This window comes from Microcebus murinus, chromosome 11 (genome assembly GCF_040939455.1).
Source record: "Microcebus murinus isolate Inina chromosome 11, M.murinus_Inina_mat1.0, whole genome shotgun sequence".
Classification (NCBI taxonomy): domain Eukaryota; kingdom Metazoa; phylum Chordata; class Mammalia; order Primates; family Cheirogaleidae; genus Microcebus; species Microcebus murinus.
The window spans coordinates 71958094-71970721 of record NC_134114.1 but is presented as its reverse complement, the minus strand read 5'-3'; the positions used below and the strand labels follow the sequence as shown (position 1 = coordinate 71970721).

Here is a 12628-nt window from a genome sequence, read left to right as displayed (position 1 = left end):
TACGTATTCAAAACATTGTCAATGCCACAAAATATTGTTGACAAAAATTTTGTCAATTGTCCACAAAATATTGTCCACAAATTTTGTGGACAAAAATATTGTTGATACCACAAAAGAAGTACCATAGTTAAAATTCTGGATGGAGCATATTGAAAAAGCATCAAGTCAACATACATGATATTTCATGAAGGAAAAAACACAAACAAGAGGAAATACTGGTAACATTTGCTGCTTTATCCTTATATTTATGATATGACAATGATGAAAATTCACATAAAAATATGCCCTTTTATTCACTTCAAATGATAGCCAATAACCTTGTTGAGGGAAAAATCAAATTATTTTAGCTTCAATTTTCAATTTTCTTTTCCTAGCCTAAATTATTTATCCTATTTGCATTTATATCAAAATTGTCCCCCAATCAAATTAACAATCTTTATCTTGTAAGTATTTTTAAAATCTTTCCTCAGAGTATAGGTTCCACAGTTTTTAGCAACCCTCAGGGACTCTCTTAGAAAAATTTAGCTGTAAAAAGTAATTGAAATTGTCAATGATGCCTAAATATTCATGCTCATTAATCTCTCAGGCAAATCTGTATAGCTGCAAATACCTTTATAGGATCTAAAGGTAAAAAGTTTGTTTTTAATTCCATACACTGGATATACTAGTTTTAAAAGAACAACTTAACCTATCATAATTCCTTATTTAAAATGAAAAATAGCACTAGTCATAATGAATATCTGTGAGTTATTTAACAGAATAAGATCTGCAAAGGAAATTTATAAGAACTCTTCAGTGTATACAGAAATCTTGTGTGTTATAAAAGTACCTCAGGTGGTAAATAAATTTGCCAGCCCTGATTTTAGAGAGATTTAAACAAATAATTATTTTGCTAGTAATTCTCTGAAATACTTTTCTATCTGACTCATCAGATCAAACACAAGGTGTATGACAGTCTTAAATCTCTACAGCAATAACTCTGCCATCAATTTACAATTGATCAGTTTGCTTATTGTTAACCCATTTAAAAACTTAATGATGATTATTCAAAAAGCAGGGACTGTAACTACATACTTTCTACTAATAGTCACTGTCATTCAATTATGTGCCAAGAAAAGCTTCTATGCATGAATTCTTCAAGTCTTTATCTCAACATTATTTCCAAAATCGGCAATTAATTAAAACAGAACTATGTACCCAACTGCAATGCACAATGGACTTGAACAAAGCTAGGCACACTTTAGTGAACATGTGCTTATTTCTGTCTAACTCAACATGTTATATCATTTAACACCCAAGTAAGAACCTCCTTTCTACATTCAATTATTTTTCTGTGTGCTTCCTTCAGCTGGAAAATTACTAAGCCTCTCAGTAGCCTGTACTGATGCAGATGGAAGTAGGCTGCTGCTTTAAAGAACAATCCATTTCTTATTCCCACTGACTAACACTCAATACTCCATGCTTAGCCTGAGTTGTCTTCTTAATCTAGCCACCCAGTCTAAATACTGTCAAGACAACGTCAGTGGTTCCAAGGGCCGAGGCATTTAGCATCCAGTTTAAAGAGCAGAGAAACTACTGCTAATAAGTCTAAGGGTGAGCTGGCCCACACTCCTGCACGTGATCTTGATAAATCTGGGCACACTAGTTCCTCCAAGACTCGAGGGCTCCAGCAGCCTTCCCTTACTCAACCATTGAGAATCTTCTCATAATTATGCAACAAGAAGAAACCAGACAAGTCATTACAATGTTTCTGCCTTCAAATCATACTACCAACACCAACTTAAAGAAAGATCTTTAAAACATTTAGCTCTCCCAATCACTCCCACTAATGTCTATGTACTTTTCTTTCAAAGAGAACCTTGGAATGACATAATGCTGTTTCGGTGATGAATACTCTGTTTTGAATCTTACAAAATAACAGTTTCAGCTGTGAAAAATACCAGGGTCCAAGCCTCCTTCCCCACCACAAATGTCCTCTATGACACCTGAGGCAGTTGTCTGGGAAATGCTACCACACTGAGGAAAGCACACACCCAACCTACAGAGGTACCCTTCTTTCACTGCACTCCCCACTCTCTTGTTCCCTCAGCTGGAGAAGCATTCCTATGCAGAAACATCTGGAAGCCTTTTATAACTCCCTTCATCCCAGATCATTTGTTTAGCCTCCCCAATAATACTGGAGGCTCAAGAAGACTTTGGGCCCCCCATCTAGAGAGGTCCAGACAATTGACTCAAGTTTTGTTTTAGTGATAGCATTCTTCAAGTACGTAGAATGCCCAGGAGGACACTTGTTAAGCAATACACACCAGAAGGAAAAGAACTTCAAAGGGTCTCCTACAATTAAACTTGATTCTCCATTGTTTTCTGAAATTCCCTTAGAAGCCAGAATTTTCTTTATTTGGCAAATGACCTGGTTTCCTCCTCCTTTAAGATGCTAAGGATGGAATAAAAAAAAAAATTAATTGGTTCATTGTTCAACCATAAGCACCAGCAGAAAAGTGAGGCAATTGACAAGGCAATAAGGAACTGTAAGTAACTGCTACCAAGCCAAAAGATGGTTCTATAGTCCTCTTTGTATTTTGGTTCTTAAAATCTAAAACACTCAGGAAAGTGAACAGTACTAACTTACAAGTAACTGAGTTTTCTGACTATGAAAGAGAAAAGATGGTATGATTACATTCCTGGCAAACATTTTCTATCTCCTGCCAGGGCCTCCAAATGCTAGTCTTAACTCATTCATCTCCTCACCCCTCTACTTCTTTAGTTCAACCAGACCCACATACCTGCCTCCCTTCTTCCAATCCTGATTCTATCTTCAAACTTCATACAACAGTGACCTTCTCTCCAACCTAAGCTTGTTTCTGAGCCAAAGACTTGCAAGGTTCAAAGCACGATCATTTTGAAAATCTCTGCCTATCAGCTTCTTCCTTTACCCCCAAATCTCTACATTTCTTTCATCTTCATCACTGATTCTCCTCTTAAGTCCAAATTTTCCCTAAAGATCTTTGTAGTTTTCAAACTCCTACATGTACATCTTGGACAATCACAAATGAATTTACAACATTAGATAAGGTTATAAGGGAATCCTAGGCACCCTTCCATGGACACAGGAACTCTTAATGTTACATTTACTGCCCAGAAATACCAGGGCAATGAGCAGCCTTCTCTACAAAAGGCCAGATATACATATAGATGCAAAAGGAACTGAACCACAAGGCTCTAAAACTTCCCTCCATTCCCAATCCTGGTTTCCTATGAACACTCAGAAAAGGAACATATATATGGATTCAAGTCAAAAAACAAAACAAAAAAACCATCTCTCTGGTTGCTCCGATGATACTATGGAAAGGCCTAGTAGTGCTAACTCAACTCCAACCTTCCACAGTTTTTAAGACGTGAGGTAACTCGCTGACAATGTGGCTGCACGGTCCTCCTCACCTCAACTGCCAAGAACCATATGCCTAATCTAGCTCCATCTCAATTTCTGGGGTAATCTTGATAAAATTCTTCCATATCTAAATTTCCAATGTTTTCACAGAGAGGGTCAATGCTGCTGTTTCCTAACAGGAATATTACACCAAATCTGGGGAAATATGAGCTTAGATATCATACACGAAAAGGTTATAAACACAATTCTATATATTTCTTTCATAATTGGAATACTGTCTTAGACAAAGCTTTATTGCTTTTTTAAAAATTTCTTCTATATTTTTATATTGGCATGAAAACAAAACTAGGCTCTTCAAGTCCACTTCTCTTTTCAGGTAAGCATTATCGGATGACAGGTTTGTGAGTTTTGTGGCTTTTCAGTATCTGGGCCTAGCAGAAAGTTTACATGTAAGTAAAGATGGTATATGACTGAATTACTGAGCAGGAAATTACCCTTCACTTGTTTTCTACATAATTTCCTTATAACCAATCTTTCTGGCTATGTATCTTTCAGGCTGAGTTCTCAACAATCACCTACGGATATATGATAATCACTGGTTATAATAGTTTCTAAAATACACTGTCTGGTTTTTTTGTTTTTTGTTTTTTTTTTATCTTGTATCAAGACACTCTTCTCTGGAAATTGATACTAACAAAGAACTTTTCTACCACTAGGTTCCAGTTAAAAACTGCTTTGGTTTCTAGCTACTGTCTCAACCTTAGACTGTAGGTTGATGCTAAATCCGATTCCTATAAAGTTTTATTTCCCTCAACTGAAATAAAAAACATAAGACAGAAGGATGAAAATAGAATTTAACTTATATTCCACCACACAGAGAAACTATAAGCTTCCATTTCTTAAGGGTTTTCTCTCAATGTGGTAATTTAGCATAGAAAGAAAGAAAAAAATATACAAACTGTGATAAGCTTACATTTTTGAAAAATGATGCTAAGTTTTTTTTAGAAAAATATGCATACCTATAGAACAATTATTTGTAAGATAAAAAGAGGAAATCACAATTTTATACTGCCTTACAACCCATAAATACCTAATTTGTTGCCCAGACTTCCCCTTTTAGAAGTTGAAAAGTACTTTCGACTGGATAATCTGAAACAAAAACAAAAATAATTTTGTGAGGTAGGAAAGTCCCCCTTGTTTGACTATCCACCATGCTGTGGTAATAGAGATTCGCTGAATCTATGTTCACATGAAAAAAATGAAAAACTATTTAGATTATGTTTCCAGTTCTAGGACTTCAAAATACCAATGCTTTCCTAATCTCTAGAGACTATACCACAAAGTAGACTCTCTCTCTTCCTCATATATATATATATACACACACACACACATACACACACACACACACACACACACACATATATACACACACATACACACACACATAAAATACCAGGAAAAGATATTGATATTCTCTATCAATATGTTTCCAAATCCTGAATTTGCCTACCTAATAAACTTCCCAATAACTCCTTTCTAGTGAACACTTCTAGCATCCACAAAATGAAGTTACAGATTTCTAGGTCCATCACTACATAATAGATCTCTGGTATAAAAGGAAGAAAAAAGAAGAAGAAAAAAAGATTTCTAGGACTAACTTCAGACTTTTTCAATCAGATTCTGAGGCTCAGCCCCTGGCATTTGCTTTTCTTAACACAAATTTAAATTATTCTGAAATATCCCAATCCTGCATGCAAATGAAGACAAAGCTAGACAAACATCAAAGAATTACTTGCCTTGATCTAGTACCTCTATCGAAAAACCTAGATAGCTGCCATCAATTCTTAATGGTTCAATTCCTAATAGTTTTCACCTTTACCTGTCTAACAGGACACAACGGTTATTGCCAAACCAATCCCAGCATCTCTCTCTCTCACGGTAAAAAAAAACACCAAAGATCCAAATACAGACCGGATGTCCAGTGTTCAACGTAACAGCCAGCAGTCCCTCCCAAGGACAAGGACAAAAATATGTCCTGAGCTAAATTGGAACTCCCAGCACTAAGGTCCAGCCTTATAAGCTCTTTCTGTAGGTATGTATTTTAAATGGGTTGCAACAGTTATGTTACCTGAACAGGTTAACATAGGATATTCATCAAATGAACCCATCATCAACAGGCAGAGAGAAGGACCAAAGAAAAATGGTTCAAACCAAGTAGCAACATTTGACAGAAAACAGAGAAACTACAGAAAGCCCTACTAGAACAGATGAGTGTTAAAGGCTGGAATGATAAGACAGAAACTAAACTCACTTTCTTCACAAATGCATAGGTTAGAGGGTGAAACTACTGACAAGATTTGAACTGAAAATATGTGGTTTTAAATTAATAAAACTTTTTGTTAAGCTCACATACCTCTCTCCATATATAGAGATATATGAGAAAGTATAAGTGGGAAAGATTTTATTAAAAGAGGATGAATGTGTAAAAAGAAATCCAATACCAAGCTTGATACATCCTGCAATCATAAATTCTATGGATAATTGAATACTCTGCACCAGAACACCCAGACCTATGGAAGAATTATATGTATATATTCTTTGTACTTAAAAAGATGAAGTACAAAGATAACCATACTTTCTACTATACCGTGTCATGTTTGAAGACATTAGGAAATTGTACAGCAATCCTTCAAAAGTATTAAAATAAATACCAGTCTATCTTAAACCTAAAAAGGACCTTGAATTACTAGCATCTAATTTCTTGTTGACTTTAAATGTTTAGTTTCTATGTTCCTTATGTTAAAGGCTGTTAGATAAGGTTCCCAGGAGCGATAAGCACATTAACTAAACTGATGCATTGCTAAACTGTCTTCAGCATCAACTCTGAAATCTGGAAAATTGATAGGAAAGGATCAGAAATCCAATTTCCTACATGAGGGTTGAAGCATTGCTTCATTTTTGGTTTTCTTCTCTAGGATTTTTCCATTGTCCTACCAAATGTGACAATTTGCAAATATTCACATCTAAAGGAGCATATTTTATGAGGAGAGAAAAGACCCCAATTTTAAGACTTGAGAACATACTTTAATTCTGGAGGTAAATGTTCAGCAAATCAGCTAGCACTCATATTGACCAAATGAGTGGCTCAGCCTTGTCATGGGGACATTTTTTTTTTAATTTAGGTGAAATTGCACATTTAAAACCCCACTAACATAGAAGCTCCATTCTACCTAGAACAAAGCATTCTACCTACAACAAAGAATAAGTCTTGGAATATTGAGTTGCAAGGATTTAACGACTTGTATTAAACATATTTTACACTAAAGTACTAGACGATCTCTATAGTTCCTTTCAGCTCAGATCGTCCTCAATTTTCTGAGTAGCTACCAGGCGATTCTTAGAGCCTTGGTAATTACAAATAGAACCTGAATGAGAAAGAAAATTCAGAATTAAAGCTATCATCATTAAGCCTAATTAAACAGTATAGATAGACAGAAAGATGGCAGTAGAATAAAGCTTTCTGAATTAGGAGCAGGGAGAATATAATGAGTAGTTCGCAGCCCCATGAGTGAAGCACTGCATACAACAAAGTCTGGCTGGGGTTTGGGATATAGTGGGCAATGTCTCTCTCTCTCTCTCTTGGATGGCAATTAACCCACCCAAGCAGGGAGAGACTTCGGCTCCTAATTACAGCGATACCCTAACTACCTGAAGTAACCAACCACCCGCAGGAAAACACATGTCCAACCAAAGAGTAATTGTAGTGTGTAGTCCCCATTACTGGCAGTTTTCCTACTTTCTATCCTAAAAGGGAATCCATGCAACTCAACGCCGCCAAATGGTAAGACATCTCACCCCTACATGGTGACTCCGGCACTTCTGGTCCAAACAAAAGCCATCGTTTTAACTAGGGTGTCATTTACTCTCTCCATTCAGTAAAGGGCTGTGGCTGTTTGCAAGGTGCAGGCTCCTGCTTGGACTGTCACCTCATGACACATTGTGATATCACCGTGACGGACCCTTGATATTTCCTGAGCCTCCGACTGAAAAACTGGAATTATCAGGAGCCAGGGAAAGGAAGCTCGACCGCCCTGCAGAGCGCGCCTGGGCAACGGACAGGAGGGCGGCAATGTCGCGCAGGGTGAGCAAGCCTCTCCGCAAGTTTCCCTTCCTGCCACTAGATGAGCCTGCCAAGCCTGCCACCCCTACCCCGCCCCGTTAGGAGAAGTCACGCCGGCTACCCGGCGAAGGGCAGGGGGACAGCTCCCAGCGCCCCACCGAAGTTGGGTTTGGCAGCGGCCCGGCTGCGCCCTCCCCGCCGGAGCGGGGCCGACACCGCCTCCTCCGCGGGCAGACCCGGGCTGCCAACTTTCCCGCTGCCCGCTCCTCCGCGCACCGCAGCCCAAACTTTGCGGTTCGCCCGCCCGGCCGCGCAGGGGCGCCGGGCCCGGCCGCACCCCCGCGCCCACCTCCGCGCCGGGCCCGGCCGCGCACGGGCCGCCGCCGCCGCCCCCCGAGCCCGCAGCCGCCGCCCCCGGCCCCCAGCCCCGGTGGGAAACCCACGGCGGGGGCGGCTGCAGCCCGGCCCCGCGCGTCACGACTGCCCACGACCCTCCGGGCCCCGGGGAGCCCAGGGCCGGGCGCCTCGGGCCGCCACTCACCATTGGTGAAGGGCTCCATTTTCCCCCCGCCGCGGCGCCTTACAGCCGGAGCGCCCAAGCTTCCTACTCGGCGAGCTGAAGCGGCCCTTCCGACTGAGCATGCCCAGCGCGGCCTCCGAGGGCTGCCGGGGAGGTGCCGCGAGGGGCGCGCCGCTCCGCCGCTCGGTGGCTGCGCCGCTCCGGGTTTTCGCGGCGGCTGCAGAAAGAGCGAGCAGGCGAAGGGGAAAAACACAGGCCGGGCCCCGCCTGACTGCGGGGCGGGGCGGGGGAGGAGCGCGCTGGGCTGGGGGCGGGGCGGAGGCGGGGCCAGGGCAAGCCCCGCCCCTGCCGGAGCGGCCGGGCGGCCGCGTCGCTCACCCGGGCGGGGAGCCGACTTCAGTCATTCAGCGAACGGGGCTGCCTACTGTGTCGCGCCCGGCCCTGGGCGCCCCGACGCCTGCACTGCGCCGGAAACGCACGGTCCCTGCTCCATGGAGTGGGCATTCCAGAGACAGACAATACACACGGAAGACACACGAGAGTGAAAGCAGGGCCCCGCCGCGCGTTCAGGCAGGGCGATGTGACGGCGAGAGAGTGGGTGGCCGGTTCGGGCGGCGGGGTGACGAGAGGCCCCGCTGAGGAGGAGCCGCTGGGGCTGAGATCGGAAGGCAGGGCAGGAAGCCGCGGGCGGAGGTCGCCGTCCGGAGCGCGAAGCGTCGGTTTCCCGGGGAGACTGCCTCCGGGGAGCTCCCTTCTCCGAGGCCCGGGGGAGCAGGAGCTGTGGGTGTGTCCGGCCGGGCTGCCAGCCCGCGGCGGAGTGTCCCACGAGGTCGGAGGCCAGCGGACCGAAGGGAGGGCAGAGACGCCCGCTAGGCTGAGCGCGCCCGGAGCGCAGTCCCGGGGCTGGAGGCAGGGAGCGCGGCCTCTACGTGCGGGCGGCCGAGAAAACCCGGCGCCGGATCGCCAGGCCCGGGCCGCGGGAGCCGCAGGATGTGGGCAGAAGGCCCTCCTGATGAGAGCCCTAAATCAACACCTGCGGTTCCAGGGGGTGTCGCCTCGGGGGCCCGCGGCGCTAGGCCGCAGAAGCAGAGACTCCCTCAGTCGCCCCTGCCCCCAGCACTCGCGCCATTGCCTGCAGCCCGGAGCCACCTTTGTTTCCAATGCCAAATCCGGGTAGCCCCGGCTAGCCTTCGGGGCCGAACCGCCACGCCAGGGTCCCCGTGAGCCCCGGGGAGGCCCGTCGGGGCCCGCTTCCTCATCCCCTTCTCGGAGAGCGCATCGCCGCCACCCTAGAGGGGAAAGCCGCCGCCCTCCCCGCGCGCCTCCTACCCCGCCTCCCCTCCCGCAGCCCCGGCCCCTGCAGCGACTTGGCTCCCGCTGCACCTCACTGCGCCTGCCAACTGTCACGCTGTCCCTCCCCGGCTGTCAACAGCAGGGCGTCGGGTACAAACAAACCCCAGCGAGCGCAAACAGCCTAGGCAAACAGACGGCCGGGAACGAGATTGTTTGACCGGCGCGGAAATTAGAAACAATGTTTCCAAGAGTAAAATCGAAGTGCAATATTGTATCTTAAAATGTCTATTATATTACATTCCCCACTTCCTATCTCCGATTTTAAAAAACTTCCAATGGATACACCTTGCACTTAGAATAAAAGCGGGACCTCATCAACACGTGCTCACCGGGCTTTGGCCACAGAGGCCTTCTTGCTGTTCCTGAAAGTCGTCAAGTTCCTTTCAGCATTATTAATCATCCATTCCTTGTGCATGTTCCTCACACAAGAACTATTTCTCCTGCTTGGTAATTTGCAGCTTCTTTCTTGTCATTTAGATCCCGGCTCAAATGCCACTTCTGCAAAGAACCCTTCTCACACATCTAAAATAGCCACAAACACGGTACACTCTGTAAAGTCTTAGCCCTGCTTTATTTTCTTCACAGCACTTACCACTGTCTAAAACAATGTTTTTGGTTTGTTGTTTATTATCAGTCTCCCTCTCAAGAATTCAAGCTCTGTGAGGGCAGGGAGGGTCATTATCTTTTTTAGGGTTGCATCCCAATGCCTACTTAAGTATGTGATAATGTTAGGATGAATAAGTGAATGATTGCAATGGTATTTCGAGTTCTAGTTCACTTCCAATGTTGCGAACCCTTCCAGTAACAGGGAAGGTCTCTATGTTGAATGTGTGTTTGTGATCAGTACTGAGAAGGTGTCTGTATCCTATGATACCTCAGGGCTGCTCTCCCCCAACTGTGTGAAAGATAATCGGAGCCTTCAGGATGGCCCCCTGTTGGGGCATTTAAGAACCAGAAATAGAAAGTGAACCACAGGGGCTGGTATATGTTGTTCAGATATTATAATATATAGTATATGCAGAGCTGGATTTTGTTAAAATGACCTCACACATTGCATTGCTTAGATAAGAAGCTCTTTCCTATATTTTAGGTTATGTTATGTTCTTTTGGAGTTATTTTTGAAGCTGAAGCACTTAGTATCAGATACTTAGAACTCCCCAGCTTGTTAAATCACCTCACCTCACCTCATCTGTGAGCTACAGTCTATCATGCTTTTAAGTGTGAAACATGTTATCTTATTTTTGTTTTAAATACCTCAACTCTGCAGAGACTTGTGGTAAAAATGCTTCACCATTGCACTAGCAAATGGTGGGGGGATCATCATATCTTTCTGAGATTTCCTTGCCAAAGAAGCAAATAATTTCTTTGCCAATTTCTCACTTCCACCCCTTTCATTCCTGCATACACACACACAAAGACACGAAGGACCATTTAAAGATTTGTGCTTTTATATTGGAGGTAAAGATAGTATACAAACCAAAATGTTTCAGAATCCTACCTTCCCAGAAAAGAATAATAATGAATTTTGTTTTGTTAGAAACTATTTTACATTTGACTTCATAAAGACCTTTTAAAGGAATAATATTTCACAAATTCACTACAGAAACCCATTATTTTTCCATTTTTAACCCCGTGCTATCCTTTCACACAGAGCTTCCTCTTTAGGGATATAACACTTAAAAGTGTTATGAGGTTACTATTCATTATCAGAGGAGATAATGTGACATTGTCTAGTATACCCATCACCTATTTTCAGAATCATTGCTGTCTACCATTTAACATTTGAAAACCAATAAATTAGAAAACTAATTATAAGGTAAAATAAATAACATGAAAGGAAAAATATGAGTGCCCTGAATAACAAACAGCATTTGTTTATAAAGACCTGACAAATTTGCTAATCGATGAATACAGGAATATTTTTATCAAAATAAAGCCATAGATCTTGATCTGCCATAGATCAGTTAATCTGAGCTTCACATTTAATGGATGAGAAACTACAGTCTAGGGAGGGTAGATGATTTATTCACAGTCTAGGGGCAATCATGAACAGGAATTCAGGCCATCCGTGTTCTAAACCAGTGCTCTGGAGTTTGCTATTGTCTCCCTATTCCCACAAAAAAATTAGGGTCAATGACAATAATCCATGAAAGGGACATAGAGTAAAGAGAAATATAACTAACTTCAGCTACTAGAAGGCTATTCCACTAATCATTTAATTGATATTCTAATTTAATTAGTTCAAATATGGGTTTAGCACTATTAGTCTTTCTAATTATCCTGAAATAAGCAACATATTAATTAATTCAGTGCACACATTTGAAAATATTATTTGTTCAGCACTCTTGAATAAATGGAGGAAGCTGATTGATACCAGGACAAGGAGACCATTGCGAGGTTTCCAGCCACTCTAAGGACCAAAGGAGTCAATATCTCATTATCCTCATAACCCATTTGTAGCACACACATTCTGCATTAATTAGTAATGTTTGAAGTTACATCAAGTTAAGAAAGGTTTAGAGCATGAAGGAAAGCATGATAATTATCCAACAGAGTTCATGTGGAGCTTAGACTTTAGCAAAAAGATTCAGCCAAATAAGTAAAAGGTTATTATTAGGAAGGAACTAGTTCAGATGCTTTGGATACAAAGGCTATAACCTGGAATCAAACTAGTTAAACAATAAAGAAATTTATCATGTCATCTAACAAATACCGAGATAAGACAATCTTCAGTCACAGCTCCCCAACCTCATCAAGAACCCTTCTCACTCTCTATTCTGTGATCTGCTGTATGAGCAATTTTCCCAAATCCCAGATGCCATGTGGTCAGAAAGATAGCTGCAGTTTCTTTCTTGAGAGCAAGGAAACTTTCCTCAGAAATCCCCCATTAGACTTCTCCTTAGGTCTCATTTGTAAGAACTGTATTTTGTACATTTCCAGGCCAATCACTGGAAATGAAAATGAGGTTATGACTGATTTCTTAGACAAAGCAGAGTCTGGAAGTGCCAAGTTTAGGGTTACCTCCCTTGTTTCATATGGGGGAAGTAGGGAGTGCTTAGAACAGAATCAGACTAGGGAGTGCTTAAACAGAATCATTTTTCTTATTCAGAAGGAAAAAGGAATTAAGCAACCAGGATCTTAAGAAAGAAATCTAAATGCCTGCTAAAGGTTATAAACACATATTTTAATAACATTTTGATAATTTAAAAAAAATCTTCAGACACTTATACAGAAAAAGTAAAGCTAG

The 12628-nt window shown here is 42.5% G+C and overlaps 1 protein-coding gene across 2 annotated transcripts in view; it reads right to left on the bottom strand.

The window, feature by feature from the left end:
* The window catches only part of LNPEP (leucyl and cystinyl aminopeptidase), a 95149-nt gene extending 86869 nt beyond the window's left edge, over positions 1-8280 (bottom strand). The window contains exon 1 of one of the 2 annotated variants that reach the window (XM_012773726.2): positions 8050-8280. In XM_012773726.2, the coding sequence (XP_012629180.2) occupies positions 8050-8068 (19 nt within the window). In that variant the 5' untranslated portion in view covers positions 8069-8280. Of the gene's footprint in view, positions 1-7243; positions 7333-8049 lie in introns of those variants that run through there. The other variant, XM_012773742.3, reaches the window with a different exon arrangement.
* Positions 8281-12628: the final 4348 nt, after the last annotated feature.